The sequence below is a fragment of the Acartia tonsa genome, chromosome 6 (genome assembly GCF_053477335.1).
Source record: "Acartia tonsa isolate MP-2025a chromosome 6, ASM5347733v1, whole genome shotgun sequence".
In the NCBI taxonomy this organism is placed as follows: Eukaryota; Metazoa; Arthropoda; class Copepoda; order Calanoida; family Acartiidae; genus Acartia; species Acartia tonsa.
Genome location: NC_137265.1, coordinates 31,048,927 through 31,068,695, shown reverse-complemented (window position 1 = coordinate 31,068,695; position 19,769 = coordinate 31,048,927). Strand labels below are relative to the sequence as shown.

At 29.6% G+C, this 19,769-nt stretch overlaps 1 protein-coding gene across 3 annotated transcripts in view; it reads left to right on the top strand.

The window, feature by feature from the left end:
• Nucleotides 1-19,769, top strand: part of LOC145322364 (uncharacterized) — a 225,466-nt gene that overhangs the window by 105,814 nt on the left and 99,883 nt on the right. For all 3 annotated transcript variants that reach the window (XM_080164348.1, XM_080164349.1, XM_080164347.1), the window contains one exon: nucleotides 9,358-9,544. In XM_080164348.1, coding sequence (XP_080020474.1) covers nucleotides 9,515-9,544 — 30 coding nt within the window. In that variant the 5' untranslated portion in view covers nucleotides 9,358-9,514. The remainder of the gene's footprint in view (nucleotides 1-9,357; nucleotides 9,545-19,769) is intronic.

Sequence of the window (19,769 nt, the reverse complement as noted above, 5' to 3'; positions counted from 1 at the left end):
TCTACTCCCTACATTACAATTCCGGAAAACTTATATCTCTTAATATTTATCCTTGTTAAACCCTAAATTACCAAAATCTCAATATTCTCAGTGTTCCAAATATTTACCAAAATTACCAAATTTAAAAGTGCTAAAGACGTATTTAGGAGATTTTTTAGGTAAAGCAACAAGGTTAAATATTTTCAAAAATAGCGCCAAAAAAATTAAGGACAATTATCGTAGCAAAGATAGATCATCATAATAACGTTTTTGGTAAGCTGTCCTATTAAATAAAACTTGAAATTTTTGGTCTGTAAGATATCGATAACTACTAAACCAATGAGTTCTTCAATTTAATTTTAATTTTAAGTGCTGGGATTGTTTTTAGGCTATTTACACCCCTTCTCCCCTAGATGCTAGGGGGGTAGCCACTAGTTTTATATATATATACATATAACTTATGGTCAATGGATACTAATATACATAATTGGATCTACTGCAGTTCACGGTAAAATATTGCTGGTAAGCAATATTTCCAAAAATCTATGAATTTTAAAGGCTGCTAGCTGCCAAACGGCTGATCGTACAGATCATACCCGCACATAATTTTAAGCGGCATAAGAAGGCCTACAAATAATCTGAAATAGCCAAGATCCAATTATGCACAGGGAAAAATTCACTGAAGAAAAAACGCGTAAAATAGGTATTTTTCGCGCATTTCTCTGCATTGCGAGATAATTATGCATTATTGATTTATGGCTATTCCAGATTATTTGTAGGCCTTCTTATGCAGTGTGCGGGCATGATCTGTACGTTCAGCCGTTTCGCAGCTAGCAGCCTTTAAAATTCATAGATTTTTGGAAATATTGCTTACCAGCAATATTTTGCCGTGAACTGCAGTAGATCCATATAATTTGAATATCGACGTTTAAACTGTCCATGAGCCATTTTAGGTAATTTTTGACCAAATAGTTTTTTGCAAAATACAAAAATACAATATTTTGCCATTGTTAAAATTAAATAATACTTCAATAGAATTTTGAAAGCGCACAGCTGCCAATAACTAAGTAACAGCTTAATGTTGTAATTTGTTTATGATATACAGTCGTAAGTATTTTTTTGTCTGAAGCTTAAGAAACGAAAATTGCTGGACCGAATGGGTTGTTCTTTTCAGTAATTGGGTGGTTTTAGGCTATTTCTTAACCTGTCTAGTCCTGCTCTAGAGGCTAGTACCCGATTTGTCTCAAATGCTTGCATATTTACACTATTAAACTACTTACCCATACTAACTTATACGCTTGAAGTGGCGGTGCAGTAGCTTTTACTGTAATCTGTAATACAGTTTACTCTTCTGTTTCAATCTTGTTATAACTTAAATAACTACAGACAAAACGTGTTCTTGTTAAAATACATAATTTCAGTTTGAAAATAATTTTTCTCTTTCCATCAATAGAATCCAATCTTGGCCTTATTTGCAAACAAGAATGAAATAATACATTTGGCTATGAAAAGCTTAGCTACTCTAAATACCTTAAAACTTTATTTACATAAAGACCTCTGAACTACAGTATTACTTATATTGATTGAAAATCAGCAAAACAAATTTTCAGTGATTTAGCAATAAATAATTTATTTGCCATTAATTTTCCCCTTCTGTCTGAAATTAACAAAGACGTGCCATAATCAGGGATCTTAAGGGATAAGACAATGAAAAATAAATTGTCAACACACTCTTTATGATAAATAAAACTATGACCACTTCTGTATACTAAAATTATTGGTGTATAAGGGTTAACACTTCTAGTACCTACCAATTAAAGACTAAGAGAACGCTTTTCCCTTTGTCACAAGTATAATTAACAGTCCAATATCCCCTCCCTCCCTGGTTATAATAATTTTTTCCCCAAATCATTCTCTGAATTAGATAAAGAAATTATATAAAGTAGAAATAAATAAACAGAATGACAATGAAAGAAATAAAGATTTTAAATATCACGCCAGTTTTTTGCGCTGGAACCTTTAAGACTTTTGCAGATTATTAAAAGCGAAGCTTTTAGACATTAAAGGTGTGTCCGTTAACTCTATTAATTAATCAAATAAGCCTCTCCATATTCTTTTATTAATTCCTAGAAATATTTGGCACTATATAATAAGCTTTTCATTTCTACAAATACGAAAGAACGAATTGGACTATGTGCTGTTACTACACAACACCTAAGTTTTTAATAACGTTTTCTTAATCGTTGGCTTAACAACTTTAGGGCTTTTAATAAATTTTATTGGCTGATTCATTAAGTTGAGTTTACAAACGTTTTAACTAATAATTGTAATATACAGAAGAGGAAATTTTGTGTATTATCATTGGGGGTTTACATTACTTTTTCGGCCATTGTCTTATCCCTTTAGATCCCTGACAGATACGTCTTTAATTTAAAAACTAATTCACATTTTTTACTTTCTAGAGCTTCACTTTTATTAATGTTATCATCTTTGTTTCTTATTATAGCATTGATTAAGTTATTTATTTTTAAATGCGAAAATATTTTATAAATGTTAAAAAGTACAATTAAGTTCATAAGTAGCGAAGCTGTGTTAGTGTTGCTCTTATCTGAAAATAGCAGAAAGGTAGGGGATATTGGATTGTAAATTAGATTGATATCCAAAGTATTTCATACATAAAATTTGTTAAAAGCGAAGCTTTTCTATAATTAGGGTCGGTCCGTCCGTAACGGATAGCTTTTTTCGTTAATTTGGGCATGTTAGAATTGTCCTATCGATTTCAAATTTTGCATGGTGATTCCTTTAGTATTTAGGTACGATTTAGAAAGCGTAGCAACTCTATAATCATTACCAAAAAGTCCGTACGTCCATTTTAAAGATGTTGATTTTTTACTTTTTTAACAACAAATTTGTATGTGATCTAATCATCCGATTGATCTGAGTTTGGTATATTGATTCCTGGGACAACACAGTTTAATGTTATTAGCGAAGCAACTCTTTAATCAAGTCCTAAAAATGTAAGTATGTCCATAAACGTAATCCTGTATAAAGCAGTTTTGAACAAATTTACTTACAACTTTTCTTCGACTCTTATACATTTATATTCTGATTATTCAGTTCTGACACTATACAAGTGTTAATGTCAGTTTGTCCTACTGTTTCAGTGCTTCGCTTTTATGTTGTCATCCTTGTTTGAGTTGGTAACACCTTTAGTTCCAAACTTTTCTACTAATAGTCTTAATCTACTGCATTGGCATGTACATAAAGTTACCATATGTTGTCTTATTCCTTAAGATCCCTGAAAAAAAATTGCAAATCTAGGATTTAGTTGGAAGTAATTATAATTTAACACTCTGGTTTAAATTGATTCGTATGATTATTCCATCAAGCCAAACACCAATAAAATATATTAAGGGATAAGACAATGAATGATAAATAGATCTGGTAATGAAAATGATTAATTGGTTGAAAAGTTTGGACTTTATATAAGTCTCTAAATTGTTAAATAATAGAATGTGTTTATAAAACTTTGTGTACTAGAATAATTTAAAATCCAATGTCTACTCCCTTAATGGAATACTTTTTATTACAAACATATGAAAAATAATAAAATAACTGACATATTATTTACTTGCCAAGAATTAAATGCTAAACTACATAACAATGTCGATAGGAATTAATCATATGATATAATGCCAGCCCAAAAGCTTGACAGGGTCGAAGAAAAAAAGGAAGGAAGGGGACATTGGACTGTAAATAACACTGGTATCCAAAGTTTTATAACCACGTTATCTTATTAGTTTGCTCAACAACTTTCGGTTCCAAACAAGTAGTGTTCACAATACTATTAATCTACAGAATGGGTAATTTTACATATCAAAATTGGGGATGTACATCAATTTATCGTCTATTGTCTTATCCCTTCATATCCCTGAGAAATAATAACTTTATAACCAATACCATGATGATTGTTACGTAGCTAGCAGAGGAAAAAAGTTTCACAAAATCGTGATATTTGTTATCTTATTTCAACCATGAATACAGGGATAGCACAATGGAGGATAAATTAATATTTCCGCCAATTCTTATGCCTAAACTGCTGCCTTTGGTAACTTATAACTATTTGGGAGAAGAAAGAAATGTAGATAAATTGATGTACATCCTATTCCTCAATGATGATACACAAAATTACCTATTCGAAGATTAAGATTAGCGGTTGAATGTTTGAACTCTCAACTTAATGAACCAACCAATCAAAATTCACTGAAGTCCCCAAAGTTGTTAAGCCAACGAATACAAAAACATTTTCATTAAACTTTGGGGACTAGTGTAATAAACAGCCTATTGTCCCCTCTCTCTCTCTCTGAGATTAATGTAACAATCATTGTCTCTCCCTCCCTGTACCTTATATTTCAACATAGATATGGAATAGGCCAAAAAAGAACTAAAACTTGCATAGGATCGAAGCCAAAAATGTTAGAAAATTGCTACAAGAAATTTATATAATGATATTGAAATATATGTATGAGTGTACCTATAGTTCTATATTCATATACAACATGTAAAAATATTAAAGGGTTAACTTATTTTCTAAAAAGTTAAATCGCCTTGAAATTAAAATATGCCATTCTATATAACATAAGTTAATCTATGTAGTTGTTAGGTTAGGTACACTTATTTTAAGATATGTATAACTCAGGGAGGGAGGAAGGAGATATTGGGCTATTTAATACACTAATCCCCAAACTTTTAGAATAACGTTTTTTAATTCGTTTGCTTGACAATTATGGGGACTTTTTTTGAAGTTTGATTCGTTGGTTCATTAAGTTGAGTGTCCAAATGTTTTCACCCATTAAGTGTGATATATAAACGGGTTAATTTTGTGCATCATCATCGGGGATGTTCATCAATTTATTGGCCATTGTCTTATCCCTTTAGGTTTTTATGGTATAACTACTTTTTTTGTTGCTTCAGTATGAAAAAGGGGATTTCAAATATTTGTATAGATTTTACGCACCTAAAAAGATGAGAACCAAAATAAAAATAATTTCGTGTATTGGCCCTGGCAGAAAAAGAAAAAATGCACGAATTTTAAAACGAGTAGGGGATGCTTAGGAACTATCTCATTTTTCGCAAGTGGACTATTTCAACAACCCCTATGCTTACATTTGATTTGGATAAAAATACTATAGGTTAGGTAATGTAAGATAAGTGTTCTATTACAGGGATTTAAAGGGATAAGACAATTGCCAATAAATTGATTTATATCCCTAAAGATGATACACAAAATTACCCCGTCTGTAGATCACAATCAGTGGTTGAAACGTTTGACCAATCAACTTAAAAAACCAATTAATCAAAAATCAATATAATTCCCAAAGATAATAATCTAACGAGTAAGAAAACGTTATAATGCTCTCCTCTCAGAGGCAACTTTTTATTAATAAAACGGATGGGAGCAAAGTTTGTCGATTACTGTAATAGAGAATGATACTACCCTTGTTTAAAAGTACTCTCCTATGTTTTGTCTTATTGCCTAGAAATTCGGATAAATTGTTTTTGAAGCTTAAAAAAAAGAGTTGACTTCTCATTAAATCATCTATGTATAATGTTAAGGAATAAAACAACAGACGAAAGATTATTTATGATGTCCAACCTTCTGTTGAAAAGTATGGACATTTCTAGTTTAAACCATGCAGTCAATTAAGATTTAATATATTTTATTGGCCAACAAGTGTGTGAACATGAATATCATCTTTAATGTTAAGCATTTCATCTTTAGATATGTCCAAGTTAAATCTATAAAGATTAATAAGATTAAGTTGACATCAATGAGTCTCCCTTTGAATAGAATATGAAGTGGTTTATTAAGTTTTTATAATTTTTTATTGGCAGATTTTGATACTTCATTAAATACTCAATTGTATATTTATTTTAACTTTACTCTTATAAATTAAATTCAAAACTTTAAATTATATTAAAAACAAATAAAATAATGTGTATAAGTAGCGCAGCAATAATGATCTAACTATATTTTTATGAAAAAAGAACAGTAAACTATTATTAAAGAAGAGAAATTAAGTTAAATAAATCTTAAGAAATTTATGACTCTATTATATTCTAATATAAACAAGAAGTCTGAAGATAGGCTCCTAGCTATCCGTGAAAGACCATCAGACGTACGGATGTACAGTTATTTAGTGTAGCTACGCTACTAAAAACAGATGTTTCGTTAATTTTCAGACTAATATGGTCATAATAAAAACTTCTCAAATTTTGTCTTGCAAGACGTAAAGGTCGGTTATAACCGTTTCTTTTCCCATATCCAGACTAAATATTTTATAATTTATTGGTAATTTTTTTCCAGGCATATAGAGGATGAGACAATGTATGATAAATAACTTTTTCACTTATTCTTATAGTGAAACTCTACCTTTTGAAATTAAGCATATTTTTTTTTAGTGTAAGAAAGGGACGTCAAGTTTTTTTTTCCAGTATCACTCAAAAACCGATAAAAATCCGGTGATTTAGAACTGATTCTCAGCCATACTAAAAAATCATGTATACTATCGAATTATATACAATTTTCTACGAGTATTAAAATAAAAATCATAAAATTTTTACCAGTTTTGTGTCAGGTCCTTCGGCCCCTGTGAAATAACAAAACTGATTTTAATCTTCATTTTAATATCTGTGGAAAGCTGTCTATAATACTATGCGATAAGTAACTATACCAGCCTCGTCCTTTCCCTCCCTGTATTTTCTAAAATTGTTAAAAATTTGCGAGACAACGGCCAATAATAAAATAAACATAAATTTTTATGGCGTGGTAAGAAATTAGCTTTAAAAAATTTAACTTAATTTTTTCATTTGAAAAGGAGAACCATAATAGTTCAGTGGTTAGTAAGATTCTTCGCTACACAGAAATAAGCTTACTATTATATATGATTAGATTAAGCTTTAAAATGAATAACTATCTCAATTAGTAGCGCAGTTACAGCTATCTGCTAACAATTGTGCTTGTAAACTAGAATGTAACTAGAAGTTGTGCAATTAAAAATGAGTCCATATAATTGCCACACTTTTCTAGTAAAAATAAAGATGTCTGTTTGTGTTACGTTGGCAAATAAATAATGCCAAAGTTTGCCTAAAAATGGCAAGATTTATTGCCAATAAAAAGGGCAAAATCTTTAAAAATTGCGGATCAAGTGCAGATTTAGATTTTTAAGTGACCAGTATTATAGAATAGACACATCTATATTAAAATATCGTAGTAACGAATGTCTAACTAAGACTATACACTAAAATGACCTATATGTTACGATAAAATGTTACTTTTCTAATAGATTATTGTTCCTTTCGCAAGATTTGATCATACTTTGATTTTAGATTATACCAGAAATTTTTCTTTATTCTTAATAAGTTCTGTTACTTTTATTTGATTCATAAGAAATAAAACATAGGATAATATTTAGCCTAGAAAGGGAGGGATACATAAACAATCTTTTACCAAATCTTTTACCAAATATCATTAGCCACAAAGGTATATAAATGAATTGGAGGAAAGATTTATTTATCCCTGTATACCTGAGGCTTTGCAAATAGATTGCATAAAGATTCATCTTGACAAATAAAATTATTCTTTATTTCGTTTTATGCATTAAAATTTATATAAAGGGAAAAATAGTAGGGAGGGTGGTGACATTGGGCTGTTATTATACTAGTCCCCAAAATTTTATAATAACGTTGGCTTAAAAAATATCACTTGACAAATTATAAACCCCGAACCACTTCATTATGCAATCTATATTTTGCTGGATATTTTGTCTATGGTAGTCCATAAGTATACAGTTTTGTTAAAGTATATTGTTTCTATTTGTTAAAGCAACACGTATGATAAAAGAAAAAGATTCTTTTTAGGGTAAAATGCTTATATATCAATTGAAATCTATATTTTTTGATTTTCTACTGATCCACTTCATTATGCAAATCAAAATAAAATCAATGGGAAAACATTTGTTTTGCACTTTTCTCCACTTTTCAAAATTGATTATGATAAAATAACAATTTTTAAGGGATTTATGCATTAATTATAATGAAAAACAGTTTAAGGTAGATTTTATTGATTTTTCTAACTAATAGATAATTTTAAAAATGAAATTCAATCCCTATCACTTTAGAGGACAGCTGCTGACCCCCAGTCTTATGGATGAAGCTAAATACATGTTAAAGATAAAAATAACCCTCAAATGTACACAAAAATGTTTTTTGATGTGTTAAAAAAATCCATTTTAAAATCTTTATTTTGAGGATGATGGCCTTAAAGATGTTCTTACTGGTGGTGATGGTGAGCCAAATGTTATCTAAGTACATGACCATTACAACAACTTGTCTATTAACCTTTGTACCATTTTTTGTAGTCATAGCAGCCTCCAATAGAGCCTCACGACATGAAACATAACCATTATCAAAAAACTACATTATTTACTTTATGAATTTTAGTAATTAAAATTGTATTTTTTTTCTTTTTTAATATTGCGTGGCTGGAGGCTGCTATGACTACAAAAATTGGACCATAGTTCAATATATAAGTATTCATTATAGGCATGCACTTTGATAACATTTAGCTCACCATCCCCACCAGTAAGAGCATCTTAAAGGCCATCGTCCTCAAAATCAAGATTTTAAAATGGATTTTTTTAACACATCAAAAAACATTTTTGTATATTTTTGAGGGTTATTTTTAATTTTAACATGTATTTAGCTTCATCCATAAGACTGGGGGTCAGCAGCTGTCCTCTAAAGTGATAGGAATAGAATTTCTTTTTTAAAATTATTTATTAGTTAGAAAAATCATTAAAATCTACCTTAAACTGTTTTTCATTAAAATTAATGCATAAATCCCTTAAAAAACTGTTATTTTATCATAATCAATTTTGAAAAGTGGAGAAAAGTGCAAAACAAACGTTTTCCCATTGATTTTATTTTGATTTGCATAATGAAGTGGATCAGTAAAAAATCAAAAAATATAGATTTCAATTGATATATAAGCATTTTACTTTAAAAAGAATCTTTTTCTTTTATCATACGTGTTGCTTTAACAAATAGAAACAATATACTGTAAAGCTGTACACTTATGGACTACCATAGGCAAAATATCCAGCAAAATATAGATTGCATAATGAAGTGGTTCGGGGTTTATAAAAATTAAAGTATGATAAAGTTAAATTTGATTTTAAAATCGGAAAAAAACAAGAGTTTTCAAATTTAACCGACCAAAATTGACTGACAGCCATATGAACACATTCTTACTAAGCTACTAAGTATGTTATTATCCTTGTTAAAAATAAAACTATTAATGATTATTCTACTTTTCAGGCAAGCTTGTGTTGGTGTGTGCCGCAGCGCCATATTAGTTATTTCTTTGGATGTGATTCCACTGGTAGCAGCTGGTAGAAATAATGTTGCTAGACCGTGAGAACAGCCGTTTCAAGTTTTCTGCCGTGTATAAGCTGCGCAAGAGAAGGCTGTTAATATGCCCATTGCAGCAGTAGCTCTCAGTAAGGTAGGGGATATTTTTTATAGTAGCTGTGGAAAAGTAGTTCCAAGGAGATTCTTGTAGATATTTGGCATTTTTATGGAGCAGTTGGGTTATTTTTTCTCATAAAAGTGCGCTTCCTTCTTTCTAAACTTTGCCTTTCTTGAATAACAGTCTTTTTTTTATCTACGTACATATTTACTGCAAAATAAGTTACAGAGTGTCTGAATTTTTAACGAAAAATTCTTTGGCAATCATTTATAAATCAAGTGTATATGATGATTTTTCCCACTTTTAACCTCTACTTAACTATGGGTGTGCAACCACTTTCGCATATATCATCTCATCCGCATAGATTTTTATGATTTGCAAAAAAAACACGTCAGCAAAAAATATCAGGTTTTATGACTAGAGGAAGGGAAACAGTAATGGACAATTTGTGCTGTTGTAATAAGATTTGTATAATGTGATACATAGGCAGAGGTGAATGCACACCCCTTACTAAAATCCATAAATCAAATTAATTTTTAATTGAACGGAAGAACTGAGGGTTGTATATCAGAGATTTAGAGAAAAATTTAATCAACATCCCTTTCTTTCTCCCAAAAATCCCCAGATTTCAAAGCCATTTTTTTTCACTTTACAATTTTGGGAAACATTGATTTATCCTCCAATATCCTATCCCTATATGCCTGGGGGAAGTTTATAGGAAATCAGAATGGCTTCAACTCAATGCCAAGACTATAGCTGATGAAAACCCTTGAAATGCGCTACCATGTTTTCTTGATAAAATAAAATGTGCAAACTTGTTAGTGATTTGTTGATAATACCTTCTAAAAATTTGCTTCATTCGCAAATTTTCTAAGATAATAACTTATTGGGTAAAAAGTCTACAAGTTTTTAAAGTTTTATACTATTTCTTTTTAATAAAGTACTTATAGTTAGTTAAGGGTGTGCTACTTATTGAAATACATTGAATGAATAATTTTTTTCGTTTCTAAAATCCTTAATTTCTTACTTCTCTTTTTACAACACAACTCCCTTTCTTGTGATAATAGCACATTAGGGTGTTCATCAATGAATACCACATTACAATTGAAAATTATTACTACAGCTACAAAAATATTCTTCTCCAACAATTTCATCATTACTATAACGTACTCTCAGTAAACTTAATTGCCATGCCATTATTAGTTTGTGATTTTTTGACTTATGCGGGCGTGATAGCACATAGATTAGGAGTAACAACAATAATGATTAGGTTCAAATCATAAATCATAAAAAAGTGTGGGGAGGTATTTTAGAAACAATTTACAGAGCTGACATTATGGCATTTTTGTTACCTTTTTTTAGTAGTGAAGCATCTCAATATCAAGATTTTATTTGCAACTTCCTTTTTTATTGAGGCATTTCAAAAATGTCCATAAAAATCACTTAAATCTTCAATGTAAATGTGATATCCATTGAATAATTGATGATTTCTTCAAATATGTTCTTTTTGACATTTCATATTTTCTCAGTAACACTAACAGTCTAACACTGTACAATACTATATTTATCTTTTTTTCATAAAGTATATGATATAGACCTTGTATTGCTGCGCTACTTTTATCTTATGGCCTTCATTGTTCTTGTTTTTTTCTAATAGATTAAGAAAAGTAAAGGGGGTGCTTAATTGTTTTAAGAAGGGTTTAGGGGCGACCTTTGAGAATTTGCCAAAACGGTGTCAAAATGATTTTACACATAAATCACATGAAATTGCAATTTTTAATATTTCTTGTACAAGTATGATATTTTACATGGCTTGTTTTAAGATTAATTATTGTTTCTATCATTATTGCCCATACTCCTTTCATATCTAATTAACTAAAACTATTTTCTCTAGTCTTGAAAATTTTGCTAGCGCTTTATGGCTTCACTACTTATGGATATCATATCCTTAATGATGAAAACAGAAAATAAAGAAAACTAAAAGTCATGATCTAAAAATATTTATTCTTATTATTTTTAGCCTTTTCAAGGATTTTTTTTGTAAATTAGAGGGTGTTAAAAATTTTACAATTTTAAAATTGATTCAGAATCTAGAAAATCTTTTAGTAAGCAATTTTATTTATGAACAATAACAATTTTACCCCATTTTTTACAACAGTAAAAAGTTTAGAAAAAAGTAATGGTTTTTGAAAGTTATCCATTTTTATTCTTTGCATAATAATGTCCTTGTATATTTGTGTTGCCTTGAAATTCTATATTTTCTATTTTATCTCTATTTAGAGCCATGATATACATAGATAGCAATATTTTTAGGCCTTTTTTGTCAGTGAGGGTAAGGGCAATAGCTTATTAAAAATTCTAAAACCCTTTCTTCCCTTAAATTTTAAGAGCTAGAGAAGCCAGAATTTTACTCATAATATTTTGGGAGATTTTTAATTATTTACCATTCATATCTCTGTAACCCTGGACCACACAAAGAAAGAAGATTTTCGTGAATAGATTCAGATTTAAGTCATTCCGTCCTTGCATTTTTTAAAATAGCGCAGCTACTATATTGTTAGATTGTCTGTGTACACATGTAAATTTTAAGCAAATTGTCTGTGCCTTTCTTTCTTGTGGACTAATTTAGATATTCCTAAGTTACATAGATTGTATAGAAAAATACAAGTGATTTAATTACAACACCTAGCAAAAACATTCCTTTCTTATTTCATTATTCTTTAATATTTTGTTTCATTAAAAGTATTGTAATCTTTTTATTGCTGCTTTACTTGTTGTCAAAGTTCATTTTTAAGTTAAATGTAAGTTAAATTTAAAATTATATGATAATGATAAAACTCCTTTTTTTCTATGCCTCTACCCCTGATGTAATCTTCTTTTTGTTTGTCCATGATCTAAAAATGAGGAAAAATATGTTATTTTTTGTTTGTTATTTTTGGTTACATTGCATTTTTAGGAAAAAATGGATCAGTCTTTTTTTAGGTGGACAATATAAGACGATTGATGTATTGTACATGGCTATGGGATCAGTAGATTTTATTTAGAAGCACTATTTTATATCGGCTTAAAAATACCCTAAATTATAAAAACGTTTATAGAATATTATTTTGTTTATATTTCAGCCAAAAGATTGATCTTTATTGAATGAATCTTGTTTATTTTATGTGTGTGGTTTATTTTGATATTTCTTGAATAGTTATTTCCGTTCTTAAACTTAAATTTTCAAAGATGGGGTAATGTATTTCAAAATCATAATTGTAATCTTATTATAATAATAAATGTAAAACTTCAATCTGATGTTGATGTAATAATAGCACTGCAGTTTTATAGAAAAAAGATATTTTTTCCTGTAAATCTGTAGAATGTTTGGAAGCATAGATGTCTCTGTTAGCGCAAGTGGTTATTTTGTCGGTACTATTTGTAGGCTTTTTTTCATCAAAACATTCTAGTTCCTCTTCCTTTCATGGTTGTTTGTAGGAACTTAAAATTTTAGGCAATATAGTGTTTCTTTACATTAAATACCTACCCCTTCTAAAATTTATAAAAAAAAGAAGAACGATAAAAAGTTTTTTGTTTGTTTTTTTACACTTAAAAAGTACATACATTTTTAGTTTTACAGATTCTAATAATAGCTTTTTATATGCATAATGGGTATTCAGTGTTACTTCTTTGTCTTTTATGTGTAAAATTGTGTGTGTGAGTGTGTGTGTAAATCTCTTTATGTAATTCAAGATTTTTCTGCAAGTTTATCTTTAATGTCATCTGCAAATGTTTATCTACCCTCCAATCCCCCTCCCAATCTCTCTCTCTCTCTCTCTCTCTCTCTCCTTCTCCTTACTTTTTTTCTTTCTTTCTCCATATAAGGAGAAAAAAGCCCTGCTTATCCTTTTTTTCTTTGTTCATATATCTGCATCTTTTGTTGGTGAAAAAGTAAAAGGTTTTTTTAGGCATAGCTACTTCTAGTTGAAATGTTGCTTGTTAGATACTTGACAACTTTTAAAAACAATTTTTTTTTACTAATTATTAGTTTAAATATCAGTAAATAAACAAAATTATAATTCAAGGAAAAATATGAAATATATAAAAGTTTTTTTCTAGTAGTAATATCAACAAATCACAAAATATGACATTTTAGCTCGTTTAAATGTCTACTACTTATTAAATATATTTTATTCTATTGAATATAGAAAAAGGTTAAATTAGATTAATAAAAAATGTTTTAGTTCGTGGGAAATAAAAAAAATTGTAGTAGTATATTCACGGATTAAGGTACAATAGAACAAGTCACGATAATTCAATGTTCCATAAAATTAAAGTGTCAAATAATGCCTTTGATTGGTGATATTTTCCAGGGAAATAAAGGGGTGTAAATTATTTGGCATTATCCTCTCCCTCCCTTCCTGTATATATCTAAGAATCCATGGTAAATTAACTTTTTTTCTCGATTATCATCATATCAAATATATCTAGGTGTTTTTTGTGTGTATGTGTGTGTGTGTGTAAAGAGAACAATAGAGTATTTTCCATTTTTGGAATAGTAGCTCTCACTCTTTATTTTGTGTGTGTGGGGTGTGTTTGTTTGTGTGTGTATATTTATGTGTGTACGTGAATGAGTTTTGGAATAGTAGCTCTTTTTATTTTTTTACTAGTAGCTGCGCCCTTAGCATCTAGGAGCTCTTTAGTTAAAGGGGGAGCGATGAAAAGAAAAATAGCATAAAACCACCTAAATCTATCTTAAATCTTCCCTAAATTGGAAAACGCAATTTATTATTAAAATCTTAAACTTTAGACAAAAAAATATTATTACTTTATATAATAGGTTTACTTTGTAGTTTAAATTTTATAAAGTATAAATAACTTTAACGCATATATAAAACAACATCGCAAAGTTTTAAGAAGGACTTCCTTTATTAAAAATGTACACAAAACCTATAAAAGTAATAATTGTAAAAAAATAACTTAAGAATGAACAATGTAAATTATGTCCAAAGGTAGCGCCGCAATAATGCAGAAATAACAAGTTTTAAAAGTTAAAAGTATACTGTAGCAGGCATTGTCAGTAAATCACTGAATATGAGCGTTGAATGGAGGTTCTTAGAATAAGCTTGGAGTAATGAATATCTCCGCTCCTATACTTAAAATAATTCTGGAAAAAAAACTTTAAGCAAGAATAATGGGAAAAACAATAGAAAATAAACTTTTAATCACAGGGTCATTAAAACTCTTTTATGTTCGCCCAAAAAATAACTTTAAAAACAAGGACAATTTTTGTCCTTCGAGCGGTAATTCAATAATGATGAACAAGTTTTAGACTAAGATTAAAACCAGTTATTCATGGAAAATTGTATGTAGTACGATGCTATAAATAATTTTTCAGTATGGCTAGGGACCGGTTATAATACAGTGGATATTAATGGTTGCGAATCCATTATGGAAATGGGCTTTTGAAGTTTTGACATTATATACTATGCGTCTAGGTCAACCAAAGATAGGTATTATACATGCAGACGTACACATCTAACAATATATAAGCTACGCATTCGAAACAATAATTTACAATGAGCGTAGTGGTGAACTGAAATTAGTTTCCGAATGTGAACACATTTTCCTAGGTGTTTCCCAATCCTATCTCAATATTTGCTACTAGCTAAAAAACCTTCAAACTTCCAAAAAAAATTTAAACTTTTAATGTATAATGTATAAATCGTTAATACATTCAAATTTTGATTTTTTTTTAAGTTTGAAGGTTTTTTTAGCTAGTAGCAAATATTGAGATAGGATTGGGAAACACCTAGGAAAATGTGTTCACATTCGGAAACTAATTTCAGTTCATCAGCGTAGTGTATGCAATTTTTAGTAATCAAAAAAATCCTATGTCCTTAACTACTATTGTTCTTTAATAACTGTATTTAAACACGGGACATGGATATTTCTTCTGAGAAAAATAAATACTAACAGCATCAGGGTTAAGGGACCAGGATTCTGTCAAAAATTTATAATGGAAACTTTCCCCATAACCCACTTTCTTCATTTACTCCCTTCTTACCCACTTCCCTTTATTTACTGCACGAAACAGCAAAAGATTAATATAGCTATTTCTATTCCCAAAGGAAAACTATTTTGCTTCCCACTTTTCTATAAAGAAACAATATGTTATGTCGTAATAAGATTCAGTTATATGGTAAAAAGTTTTCGAGATTTATAATATTTTTTTTTCAAGATATCCTTTCCTTGCTTATTACCTACCCAACAGTGTACTTTTGAATCAAAGAATACAACGCTAGGACAATGGATGAAATAATTTTTTTCTTCATTTTTGAAAGAATGGTAAACTCCTCCCGTGTATCTAAGTGAAAAATAGAAAACTGTAATAAAGTTCGATATAAGACAAATTAATGACGTAACTAGTAAAAGTAAAGTGAGTGTGAGAAATGGCTTACAGACTTGTGTCTTATGAATGGCTAATGAGTGGATGCACTGCTAAATCTATTAGGAAAAATCTTGTTTTTTTTCAAAGCCTTATTGATCAAAGAAATAAGTCATCGTAAAATGCTGTTATTGTCAGCTAGTAAAAAGGCACTAAACTCGTTTTAATGATCAATAGCTATTGTTAAAAACGAAGACGGGTAATGTGCTTTTTTCATGTGGGGGGAGGGGGGAGGGAGTTAGGGTAAGTATTTCTGGTATTTATAAATAGGTTTAAACAGTTAACATTATTAACACCCATTATACCAAGGCTCGGCAGTCGACAATTGAAACTCGTTGGAGAATTTAAAGCTTTAGCGAATGGTGAATTGTAATATTAAGAACAGCTTTAAACACCCAGCTGATTTTTTAAGTTATACAAATTTTATTTCCGTTTTGCTTACAGGCGGCTGGCTCGCGGCTGCCGAGTACTGCGCATATTGCTTATATAACTCATACACACATACAATTATGTACTCATAAGCAGGGAGGGGACATTGGGCTGTTTATTACACTAGTCCCCAAAGTTTTACAATAGCGTTTTCTTATTCGTTGGTTTAAAAGCTTAAGGATTTTAATGAATTTTGATTAGTTGGTTCATTAAGTTGAGTGTCCACATGTTTCAACTATCAATTATATTCTACAGAGGGTCAATTTATTTATTTCATCGAGGACGCATCAATATATCGGCCATTGCCTTATCCCTTCAGATCCCTGACTTATAAGCACAAACACACACACACATATATGTACACACACAACCACATTAGAACAAGATTTTTAGAGTTGTTGTACATTAAGGAATAAAAGCATTATCTATTTATCCTATTAAGACCCTTTGTAAGACATCCCACAAAAGATATTTTATGTTTTGTCTGTATATCTAAAGACTAAAGATCGCTAGATTTAGAAGATACCTGAGTAAACTATCTTTTATATTATCTTCTGATAAAATGACATTAGTTATTATTTACTGTGAATACCTTCCTAAAATAAAGTTTAACAAATGCATTTAGTTATTACTGCGCTAGTTATTGACTTATTGTTATTTCACTTATAATGAGGATTACTTTGAAGAGTGGGTACACAATTAATTTTGGTGGGAAATTGCCGATATTATTGTAAATTCCTTTGCCTCCTCAAATTCTTGAACCCTGCTTAAAAACTTCCTGTGTGTGTGTGTGTGTGTGTGTGTGTGTATGTGTGTATGTGTATGTATGTGTGTGTGTGTGTGTGTGTGTGTGTGTGTGTGTGTGTGTGTGTGTGTGTGTGTATGTGTGTATGTGTGTATGTGTATGTATGTGTGTGTGTGTGTGAATGTGATTGCATGCTCTGTTGAACCTGGTAGCTATTGTTGACATGTAATTAATTTAATATTTGTCGAATTACATAATAATTATACATCTAAGATCCCAGTTTTAAAATGGTGTATGTAAAATTGTCATTATAATGTCAATCTAATGTCATACAGGACCTTTGTAAAGACATAAAGACGACGTAAATTCTATAAAGATTGTATGGTCTTGGCTGACATAATGTCGACATTATATTGACACAATAACAACATACTCAATTTTTAACTTTCAGTTAACAAGCTTAGATTATAGAAAATTGCATCTACTATATAAGATTTTTTTTATAAAATTGTTTTGATTAGAGTAATGTTTTGATGTAATTATAGCACCATAGTTTAACAGGGAACTGTACATATATTTGTATGTAGAAAAGTTGAATGCTTGTTTTAAGCCAATAACTTTGATTAAGTGAACGCTTAATTGGATGGGGTAGTACGTTAAGGTGCGTGGATAGATTTGCTAAAAAGGTGTGCGAATAGTGTGATATACTGAGATATGGTAATGGACGATAATCCATAATTCCGTAATTGTAATAATCAAAATTGCATCGTTGGTTATTCGAATAAACAAGAGGATATTATTTTGTAATCAGTTGACTTCATTTAGCCTTTTCCCTGACAAATTTACCTACCAAGTGCTGAAGTTATAGCTATAAAGTCTCAGGGGAGAAGGGGGGGGGGTAGGATTCATTAAACAACAATTTCCCCATATTACAAAAACTTGATGAAGTTTCTAACCTTATGGTCATTATTCCTTGGAATAGCCTAAGTATAGATTTGTAATTTAGTTTTTATTTGTTTCATATGTAAATTATTACAATTTTATCAGAGACTCTGGAACATTGGTCTATAAACAATAGTTCCCGCATACGTTGGCTTAAATTTTCTTTTTAAAGTTGAGTTGTATAAACTATCAGTTTCCTAACTTGAATAATTTTGTACTTTTAATCGTAATTGGGGGTATAGATAACTTAATCGTCCATTGTCTTATCCATTAAGTTCCCTATTTATGAAGTTATATCTCAAATTGATTTATCTCTTTATGTTCGAGAACGAGAATGAAAAATCATAACCCTTTTTATTACAAATTTTAATATAAAAAACATCGTATTCAGTATTACTTAATCTTTGCAAAACTCTCTGATTTCTTACTTCATCTTAATCTACTGTTCTTTTTCATTGGCTTGTTTAAGCTCTGCTAAGTTGTGACATAGATATCCTTGTTTATTTAAAGAAATAAATTATGTATTACAACTATTAATTCATTGTATGATAAATTTAATGGCTTTAGTGTCTTTTTATCTTGTTAGTAGCGAAGCTACTCTATAGCAATTCAATGCTAATTTGTCTGTTTGTTTGTCTTTCAAGGGCAGTTTTATTTAAATGAAGTATCTTAAAATAAACAAACTAACGAACTATATATCATGTTTATTGATTTATTGATAAACTGAAACTTTGTAATCGGTCACAATAATATAATCCAATTTTTCTTAAATAATTCCTCAATATTTATCATTTTGAATTGATATATTTAAAAAATTACTCTATATGACATATTTATACTTGAATTCCATTTATACTTTTACATTTTACCTAAGTATTCTTTTTAAAAGGATAATAAAGATAACGGGGCGGGTTGTCCGATGGTTGTTAAGATAAATGTTTGCAGGGCACTAACCCAGCAGTTAGAATACTAAATGTCTTTATTAAAACTTCATTACTTATGTAACTAAATCTCTCTCTCTTTTCTTTCTCTCTTTCCCTTATTTTCACCCTCTCTCTCTATCTTAGCTTTAACTTTTCTTTCTTTATCGCTTTTTTTTATTCTATTTCTCTCTTTTTCTCTTTTTTTTTCTTTCCCTCTCTCTTTTTATGTCTCTTTTTATTTACTTTTTAGCTAGTTTTCTCACTCTCTTTCTCTCTCCATATTTCTTTCCTCTCCTCCCCTCTCTCTCTTTTCTTCTTGTCTTTCTCTAATTTATAAATATTTCTATCTTTTTTCTCTCCTTTTCTTTCAACTTAAATTGAAACATCGTGATATTAAGAGGGCAATTTTTGTATAATTCGATTTACCTAATTTTGAGTTTCCCACTTATTTTATTTTGTTATTTTATTCCCCCCGCCCCCTCCTAAAAAGTAGCAAAAAATCTGTCTCAAGATAAGACCATCCTGTTTATATGTATAACATATTTACATAATATGTATAATATAACATATTTTTATAAAGTGGTCTATTTTGAGTAAATTGGATAATGTTGCAATAATGTTGTGCAACATAAGACCAATCCTTAAAAATGAGTAAAAAACCCTTGTAAAATACTACTAATAAAGTTAAAAAGTATTACTTGATGAAAGAAATATGTAATTTAAGATATATTTTCCTCATATATACTTACTAACTTATAGCATTACTAGAGAGAGAAAGAGTTTTCTCTTAAGAAT